Genomic DNA, 9751 nt, shown 5'->3' with positions numbered 1-9751 from the left:
TAGTGGGTGCTGCGGAAGACTCTTGAACTGCAGAAGATTCTTGGATTGGAGTCTAGGATTGAGAATGAAAAATTAACTATGCTGCACTATCTGGATGATGTTCATGCCATCTTTTTGCTGGTGCAGTCCTCTGTCTACATGGTTCAGCTTGAATCTATGCAGTCTAAGGAACTTGTCAAAAGCACCCATAGTTACATCTATGTGCCTTTCACAAGTTTCTGGGCCGAAGGTAACTGCTTGCGCATCTTAACATTGCAGGACTCCTAAATCAAATTTTTTTTCATAGGAATAACGTGTGTACTTCTGAAGTGTTAACTACAAACTTAACATTTCTTATTAACTTATAGCCATATTTTCTTTTATGTTTTTATGCTTTCATTGAATTTTGCGTGTGTATGTTACTACAATGGTAGTGTATTATTGTACAATGGTAGTGTATGCTACAGGATTGCAATCATCAGCTAAGGCTTTGGCGATTTCTGGAGGAAAATCCCTTAACCAAACTGCAGTTTTCTTCTGAACCGTACCAACTCTAGCTTGTTCATGGCTTACCATGTTAGCATCCCTACTGATCTTACCTAGTCTTTTTGAGCTGATCTTAGCTAGTCTAGTACCCTTTTCCCTAAACAACTCACGAATTACACTGATGCGGAACACATAATCAGTTCCGATTATGAAATCTGATGGGGACCAATGCAGAGCAAGTTGCATCCCTTCCTCGATCACCACCAGTTCAGCTTCTGTCACGTCTCGACACTGCTTCAGTTCTCGACAAGCTGCGTAAATAACCTGTCCTTCATGGTCACGTAGTACCATCCCTGTACCAGCTCCGTGGGGAGAGAAAGTGCCATCAACATTCAGATTTGCAGGCATCATCCATTTCTTTCTGAATTTCTGTCATCCATCCTCATGATCACACTGCCTAGTGCCTACTGTCTTTGTTTTCAGATGTTATGATTGTTGTGGTTTTAGAAGGTGGTGTGCATATTTGCTGGTTGCTGAAAGGAGCATTAGTAGGCGTCAGGAAACAGTAGCTTACAGGAGATGGAGTAACATTTCTGTTGTTAGCCATTTTTATGAAGTTTCTGTTGTTAGATGGGCGCTGCTATTTTATTTCTACGAGTTCTGATTGTGGTATCCTCTACGCGTGTCCAACTGTAGAGTGTAGGGTTATATGGGACTATTTATAAGATAAACCGGTAATGTAATATGAGGCCAGTGATCTGTGTACTAGCTGATGTCACATCCTAGAACTAGGATTTTACATATCAATGTACACCAACTTTATTATTTTGCGTATGAACATGAAATTTATGGTTGCTGATGCCTTGTATATAAAATCATTATGCCTGTAAACACTAGGATTTTACATATCAATGTACACCAGCAATATTATTTCGTATGAAACATGAATTTTGTGGTTGCTGATGCCTATGGATATAAAATCATAATGCCTATAGATACAAGAAAAGTCCACTGCTGTCCTCTTCTTGTACATGTGCATACTCCAATGGTACTGATTTTATAGCATGAACAAGCACACTGAAGGCGTGTCAAATTGGCAACTTGATTTGCACATTGAAGCTTAAAACTACTTTCATGTTTTCATCTAAGTAATCTGATGATGCATGATTATTTTGTTTTTCAGGGAAGCAGGTTGCTAGTGTGTTCCCCCCGAGAAAAAGAAAAGGAAAAGGTTGGTAGTGTGTTCATACTGATTTTCCTGTTTTATCACTTTCTTATACTATTTTTACCTAGTATAGTGTTCATATGTTCTGGCTAAATTTATTCAGCCACATGTTCCTTTAGTGTGAAGTTAATACTGCTGAGTTAAGTAATGTAAGATGGGTTTGTGCATAGGTGTCTTTAGCAGTCTGAAGAAAGCAGCTTATTACTGGATGATGTGCAGCCTGGGATGCGACTGAAGTCTGATTATGTCTAAGTCTTACATCTACTGCAGCTGTCTTGTGGAAATAATCAGATATGTTAAACTGTGGTGTGTACTTCATCTGTCTGTGTAATGGAGTCGTATGTACTTGTCAACTGAAGTCTGAAATATTTAGGTTAATCGGGCAGTGTTGGCCTTGATAATCGATTGTAATCCGCCGCCAGTTTGACTTAGTGCTGACGCCAAATTATGTGTGCTAATTGCCTGCTGTTGAGCACCTCCGATATGTTCACTTACTAATAATGTTGTGCTGACCCTTGTTATGGGCGTTGTTACCCAGTGGGTGTGGCAACGGGTGAATTTCTGACAGCCCCGATTTTTCGTGTAGCTGTCTGAACGGAGGGGGAGAGAGGAGGGGCAGCCGCCTGTCTCGGATTGCAAAGGGGTCACCTCCTGTTGCATGCAGGGTACAAGAAATTTCTGATGTTGCCTTTATTTTCCATTTACGGTGTCATGTTTGAAGCCTTCCTCGTGTCTTCCTGATGCAGCAAGCTGGAGCCCAGTGTTCCTCTTCTTTGTCTGAAGGAGGCAAAAGCTTTGTGTGCTATATTGACATAGCACGCTCGTAATCCCTGTCAAAATTCCATCTGGATCTCCTGATTCGTCTTAGTTCTAGCAAATTTGCGTGCCCATGAATAGATCTCCTGGGCATTCTCCAAAACCAATACAAGTCCTTGTGGTGAATGAAATGGTCGAGAGGACTGTGCCGTTAGCTCTGCAAACTCGTCGAGTGCTTGATCAGTGACGACCTGTCCATCCTGGATGATTCCCAGGTATAACAAACGAAAGCCTCTGTTTCTCTCGCTATCGGCTTCTCTCTGCGCTTGGCTTTGACCCTGTTCCTCGAGCGACAGAGGGAAACACCAGTGGCATGGATGGCCAGCGTCTTCCTTCACGCCTTCAGGCGACGAGGCGTGGCAGTAGGTCGCGGCAACACCAACAGCACACCCATATATCCCCACAACCAAACCTAACAGTTAGATCCGAACAACAACATAAAGGACCACAAAACGACACAAACGAACACTCCAAACACAACACTTCAACACTGCGCCGACAAAGACAGGTCATGATACCAGGGTCACCCATCAATCAACCTCGGTTCGAGTGTAGACAACAACCACGGTGGCGAAAAAATCACAAACCTCTCTAGCGATGACAACTCCGGGAACCGTTGCACCAATAGAAACCGCATGCCTGCCCGACTCAGGCGAGAGAGATTCAAGCATCAACAAGGCCACTCTTCTCAAAACTAAGGTCATGCGTGAGCATTCAAGCCAAGATCATGTCTATTACCACAAGGAGAGAAACAACTGTACAAATGTTCTTCCTCAACCACATACGACATCTGCTCAACGGAGCCAAGTGGAAGCAAAGATTGCACGGTGGCGAGCTCCTGCCCACCAAAAGAACAAGCCTCCATCCGCTCCAAAGAATCATCAACGGGTGTCAACAATAACTTGAGACTTGCCACCTCTTCATGAAGGGGGTGAGACGCCTCCTCGACGCGGTCATCCACAAATTGATCGAGCGCTATGCGCAGCAAGGAAAACTGGCATTGGACGTGAGACTTTAAACTGGAATTGACATTGAACTCCTCGCAACACCTTGGGGAGGGCCTTGGCTGCGAAGTTGTAGGCGATGACGAGCGGCGCACAACCTTAGATCAACTCCGGGATGCCGAGGGACGACTAGTCTGAGCAAACGGAGAGCGACTCCGCTAGCAAGGAGCACGTGCATCCGGAGAACGAGCGGCATGAAAGCGCGCACGGCAGGAACGCTCCCGATTACCAGGATGACGACATCGGATGCATCTGAAGGGCTCACGACATGTGCTGACGTGGTGGTCACGCTCAAGGCACCGAAAACATCTCCCACTAGCCCAACGCCTGAAGGCGAGACTAAGCTCAAGGCCTTTCTTACGAAGCAAAGACAACAGCCTGCGGTCAGGGCGGCCGCCCAGACCGCGGGCCCGAACCCAACCTTCCTCGTCACCAAGAGCGTCAGCAGCAGTAGAGAGGCCGCCGCATGGCTGCGGTGGCACCTCCTCCTCATCAGCGGTGCCACAAAATAAGCCGGAAACAACTACTTTGTTGCAGGCCAACAACGACTGCAGAGCCAACTCTTATCATCGTCATCACTGTCGAAGCCCAAAGAAGTAACCCAAAGCAAGCTCGGGGCCGGCAGTCCATCACTGGCATGAAGGGGCACCTCGACAGGGCCACCTGAGGCAACCAGTGGTAGCGACAAGGGACCAGGAAGCCTGTCGGGAGGGCAATGAACGGTTGGAGGAGCAGTCGCCATCATGGACCTATGGCGGTGACGAACCTATGGCGGTGACGAGGACAGGGCGAGCCCATGCCATTGGGGAGCGGCTCCAGAGTTGTTGGCCCCAGATCAGAGGAGATGCCGACGAGGGGCTCGGATGCAGCGGACGACGGGGCGAAGCTATCGTCTCCGAGCTCTTTGTCAAACTGTTTTGGATTATTACATGCATAGAAACAAACACAGAGCATGTTCATGCTTCCTGGTCCGATCCTTGCACGTTGTCACATTTTTACTATGAAGAAAGGAGAGCCACATAACCCTTTGGTTCTTGCGGAAGGAGGATCGTTGGTCCTCTTTTTTTTTTTGCGAAACACAATATAAACGTAGACGCCCACATATATACATATACTCATCCATATGAAGGCACTTACGCACATCCTATCCATATGAGCATATTTTGAAAGACTGTGACCTTCCCTATTTCACACTTAGGCAAAATTTCTTGCCTATTCCCTAATATGACATCGCCGTCCACCCCATTACACTGCCGACCCGCCGTCAGTTTTTATTTTCATGGACAAAAATACCCCTCCCTTAGTGATTACGCAACGCTAAAAAAAAGATCTAACCCGTTTACTGTCGTCCATGTCTGTCCCCGACTCGAGCCGCCGCCGGCGGCGCATAGAAGCAGCGGCGAGACGCGATAGCTATGTGAGACTAGCGGGTGGCTGTGGAGGGCGGCCAGGTTGGATTCAAGGCTATGGATGGCCAGCCCAGCGTGCCGGCGGAGGGCTGGCAAGGCGCGGCGGCGCAGTCGTCGTGGTCGGCGACAAGGGGCTCGGCCGGTGCACCCTCGAGCCAGCGCTCCAGCGCTGCCTCCTCCGCCAGCGTCGTCGCGGGATCCTTGGGTGGAGCTGCGTCGACATCACCATCTCCGTGAGCGCGAGCGCCTGCAACGAGCGTCGCCTGCTCCTCCAATTATGCCCACGTTCCAGATAAGTTTGTATGATTAGTTTTTTTTGTTATTTGCTTATGTGGTTTCCTTTTCGATCTGAATTCATACAATTACGTCCATGTTCCAAAAAAAAAATTAATTAATGCTGAACGAATCTTCCGATTTGCTCCTATGTGAAATTACTTTTGCTTTTATCTGTTGGATCTTTATATCCATTTGTTTATTAGAATTCCTTCTAATGACTTATGCATTCTGCTATCATTTCCAACTGGAGGATCCTTTAATCCAATTAAAGGAGGATTATAAATGGATAGATATCTTCGATTTCCACTGGAGATTGGGAATCGATGGACTTTCATTAGGATCTATTTTATTGACAGGACTTATCACTACTTTAGCTACTTTAGCAGCTTGGCCAGTTACCCGGAATTCGCGATTATTCTGCATGTATCAAGTTTCTTCAAAGATTATCGCTAGGATCTTTGTATGAATTTATTCATGTATGAATATTTCTGTGGTGGCTCTTCACCTCTATGATCTGGGACGGTAAGGGAATGAATGAAAATGAAAAAAATATTTGATACCTTCGTAAATACTCAGCTAATTGTGCATTTCCATAAAAAAATAATACTACAAGAGAAATACCCGCAATGTTGTGAAGGAGAAACTACGTGTTGTACCTGAAACTATATGTGGTGAATGTGAACATGGATGACATGTGTGAACCTGGATGCTTATGACACTTGTAAATGTTGTGCGGTCTATTCTCTATATACGTATGAACTGTGTGCGGGAATATGGTGTGGGGAGATTTTGCCCCACTTTTGAGCCTTTTGAATTAAAATCTTAGGAGGAATTTTTTCAGTTATCATATGTAAGGCGGTTCTGTGACCAAATGTACGGGTTTTATTTGGTTGTTTAACCGTGAACAAATATGTAACAGTATTCTTGCTTGTCTTTACAAAGAAAATTTGGTCACATAGTGCACCAAGGGCAAATGTGTCTTTTCATGTCGCTGTTTAGCACCGTCAGTACTCGAAAAATGAACTAGAGTGTCATATTATTAGGTAACAAGTTCTGGCCAGGTGTCAAACAGTGAAGAAACATTTCCGGGGTCAAATAGGGAAGCAGATTTTTAGGTTGTGTAAAATAAGGAATTATCTGAAAACCTAAAATCCTCTCTCCATTCCCCATTCCCAGATCCAATAGCCCACCGAGGGGTGAGGGCGACATGAGCCACCGCCGCCGCCACCAACTCTCGTCGTCGTTGCCAGAACTGGCGCATCCGCTGGATGTCGATGACCTCCTCCACGAGATCATGTTGCGCCTCCCGCCGCAGCCGCCTTACCTCTTACGTGCGTCCATCGTCTCCAAGCGCTGGCGCCGCCTCGCCACGGACCACAAGTTCCTTCGCCGCTTCAGCATCCACCACCGGAAGCCTCCCCTCCTTGGTGATTTCTCGTACCAACGCGGAAAATTCTCCTTCAGATCCTACCTTGATCCGCCCTACCGCATCTCTCCCAAGCGCTTCGCCCTGCGACCCAGCGGCAGTGAGCAATGGACGTGCCTCGACTGCCGCCACGGATTCCTACTCTTTGATGACTGGATATCGAGTCAGGTAATTGTGTGGGACCCCATCACTGATGACCTCCACATCGTTCCCTATCCACTGCAGTCCCAAGAATCTAGGATTGTACTTGGGGCGGTGCTCTGTGCTGCTGCCGACAAGGGCCATGTTCATGGCGCCTGCCACTCGAGCCCTTTCAAAGTGGTCGTGCTGAGCAGAGCCGTCAATGAAATTATCACCTTCGCAAGCGTTTACTCTTCAGACACTGTTGGCATATGGAGTGATCTCGTATCAACAACACTTCCGTGGAGCGCTATAATGTTTCCATTTCGCAGCACACTTGTCGGTAACACCCTTCACTGGCTGCTTGCGATGAATACCACTGGTATACTTGAGTTTGATTTGGATGCACAGAGGTTCGCTGTGACCAAGACGCCTCTTTGTGCTCCTCCTTGCGATCACAGTGTTGGGATCATCCAGTCAGAGGATGGCGGTGTTGGCTTCGCTGCATTGTCTGGCCCTCGCTACCGCCGCTGTTTGCAAATGTGGGACAGGAAGGTTGATCCTCATGGAGTTATCACATGGGTGTTGCGGGAGACTCTTGAACTGCAGAAGATTCTTGGATTGGAGTCTAGGATTGAGAATAAAAAAATATCTATACTGTACTATCTGAATGATGTTCATGCCATCTTTTTGCGGGTGCAGTCATCTGTCTACATGGTTCAACTTGAATCTATGCAGTCTAAGGAACTTGTCAAAAGCTTCCATAGTTGCATCTATCTGCCTTTCACAAGTTTCTGGGCCGAAGGTAACTGCTTGCACATCTTTATATTGCACGACTCCTAAATCAAATTGTTTTTCATAGGAATAACGCGTGTACTTCTGAAGTGTTAACTTCAAACTTAATTTTTTTTATTAACTTATAGCCATATTGTCTTTTAAGTTTTTATGTTATCATTGAACTGTGGGTGCCTATGTTACTAAACTGCAGTTTTCTTATGAACCCTACCAACTCTAGCTAGTTCATGGCTTACCATGTTAGCATCCCTACTGATCTTAGCTAGTCTAGTACCTTTTCCCTAAACAACTCACGAAGAACGCATAAATAGACGTATTATGTGTGCTCTCTTTTGTTGGCTCAATTGCCTCCGGGCAATCAGCTTCGATTATGAAGTCTGATGGGGACCAATGCAGAGCAAGTTGCATTCCTTCCTCGATCACCACCAGTTCAGCTTCTGTCGCGTCTCGACACTGCTTCAGTTCTCGACAAGCTGCGTAAATAACCTGTCCTTCATGGTCACGTAGTACCATCCCTGTACCAGCTCCGTGGGGAGAGAAAGTGCCATCAACATTCAGTTTTGCAGTGCCTTCTCCTGGCATCATCCATTTCTTTCTGACTTTCTGTCATCCATCATCATGATCACACTGCCTAGTGCCTACTGTCTTTGTTTTCAGATGTTATGATTATTGTGGTCTTAGAGGTGGTGTGCATATTCGTCAGTTGCTGAAAGGAGCATTAATTAGTCGGCGTCAGGAAACAGTAGCTTACAGGAGATGGAATAACATTTCTGTTGTTAGCCATTTTTATGAAGTTTCTGTTGTTAGATTGGCACTGCTATTTTATTTCTACGAGTTCTGATTGTGGTATCCTCTATGTGTGTCCTACTGTAGGGTGTAGGGTTATATCGGACTATTTATAAGATAAACCAGTAATATAATATGAGGCCAGTGATCTGTGTACTAGCTGATGTCACATCCTAAACTAGGATTTTACGTATCAATGTACACCAACTTTATTATTTTCCGCATGAACATGGATTTTGTGGTTGCTGATGCCTTGTATATAAAATCATTATGCCTATAAACACTAGGATTTTACGTGTCAATGTACACCAGCAATATTATTTTTCGTATGAAACATGAATTTTGTGGTTGCTGATGCCTATGGATATAAAATCATAATGCCTATAGATACAAGAAAACTCCACTGCTGTCCTATTCTTGTACATGTGCATACTCCAATGGTACTGATTTTATGGCATGAGCAGTAGAAAACAAACACACTGAAGGTGTGTCAAATTGGCAACTTGATTTGCACATTGAAGCTTAAAACTAATTTCATGTTCTCATCTAAGTAATCTGACGGTGCATGATTGTTTTGTTTTTCAGGCAAGCAGGTTTCTAGAGCTAGAGCGTTCCCTCCGCAAAAAAGAAAAGGAAAAGGTTTGTAGTGTGTTCATACTGATCTTCCTGGTTTAGGACTTTCTTATACTATTTTACCTAGTAGTGTTCAGATGTTCTGGCTAAATATATTGAGCCACAAGTTCCTTTACTGCGAAGTTAATACTGCAGAATTAAGTAATGTAAGATGGGTTTTTGCACAGGTGTTTTTAGCAGTTCGAAGCAGAAGCAGCTTATCACTGGATGAGGTGCAGCCTGGGATGCGACTGAAGTCTGATTATGTGTATGTCTATGGCTACATCTACTGCAGCTGTCTTGCGGAAATCATCAAATATGTTAAACTGTGTTGTAGTACTTTATGTGTCTGTCTGTCTAATGGAGTAGTATGTACTTGTCAACTGAAGTCTGAAATATTTGGGTTAAATAAGGCAGTGTTGGCCTTGATAATTGATTGTAATCCACCGCCAGTTTGACTTAATGCTGACGCCAAATTATGGATGCCAATTGCCTGGTGCTGAGTACCTCTAATATGTTTTACTTGGTAATGCCGTGCTGGGCGTTGTTAGCTAGCGGGTGAATTTCTGACAGCCCCGATTTTCCGTGTAGATGTCGGAATGGAGGGGAAGAAGAGGAGGGGCAGCTGCTGCTCGTGTCGGATTGAGATAGCATGCTCGTAATCCCTGTCGAAACTATATCTGCATCTCCTGATTTGTCTTAGTCCTCGCATTCTTCCCAATGGCGTATCATTTGGATTAACAACCCTACATTTCATTTTGAAATTTGGGACACTAACATGCAGAAAATTGTGAGAGGCAGTGCTGGCAACCTCATT

At 45.2% G+C, this 9751-nt stretch overlaps 2 protein-coding genes and 2 long non-coding RNA genes across 4 annotated transcripts in view; all 4 read left to right on the top strand.

The window, feature by feature from the left end:
• Nucleotides 1-273, top strand: part of LOC124659720 — a 2176-nt gene extending 1903 nt beyond the window's left edge. The window contains exon 2 of the mRNA XM_047197543.1: nt 7-273. Coding sequence (XP_047053499.1) covers nt 7-267 — 261 coding nt within the window. The 3' untranslated portion in view covers nt 268-273. The remainder of the gene's footprint in view (nt 1-6) is intronic.
• LOC124659724 overlaps nt 1-1937 on the top strand; it is a 4187-nt gene extending 2250 nt beyond the window's left edge. Inside the window, exons 2-3 of the long non-coding RNA XR_006989677.1 lie at nt 1649-1696; nt 1861-1937. This is a non-coding gene — a long non-coding RNA (uncharacterized LOC124659724). The remainder of the gene's footprint in view (nt 1-1648; nt 1697-1860) is intronic.
• Nucleotides 1938-5931: 3994 nt separating this feature from the next.
• On the top strand, nt 5932-8611 carry LOC124659722. The gene has a single exon (XM_047197545.1). It carries the CDS (start codon nt 6403-6405, stop codon nt 7582-7584), a length of 1182 nt encoding a protein of 393 aa, XP_047053501.1. The 5' UTR covers nt 5932-6402; the 3' UTR covers nt 7585-8611.
• Nucleotides 8612-8626: 15 nt separating this feature from the next.
• Nucleotides 8627-9410, top strand: LOC124659723. The gene is made up of 2 exons (XR_006989676.1): nt 8627-8961; nt 9123-9410. It is a non-coding gene; the product is annotated as an uncharacterized LOC124659723 (long non-coding RNA).
• Nucleotides 9411-9751: the final 341 nt, after the last annotated feature.

The sequence above is a fragment of the Lolium rigidum genome, chromosome 6 (genome assembly GCF_022539505.1).
Source record: "Lolium rigidum isolate FL_2022 chromosome 6, APGP_CSIRO_Lrig_0.1, whole genome shotgun sequence".
NCBI lineage: Eukaryota > Viridiplantae > Streptophyta > Magnoliopsida > Poales > Poaceae > Lolium > Lolium rigidum.
The sequence above is the reverse complement of the archived record's forward strand: the minus strand, read 5'-3'. Positions and strand labels throughout refer to the sequence as shown.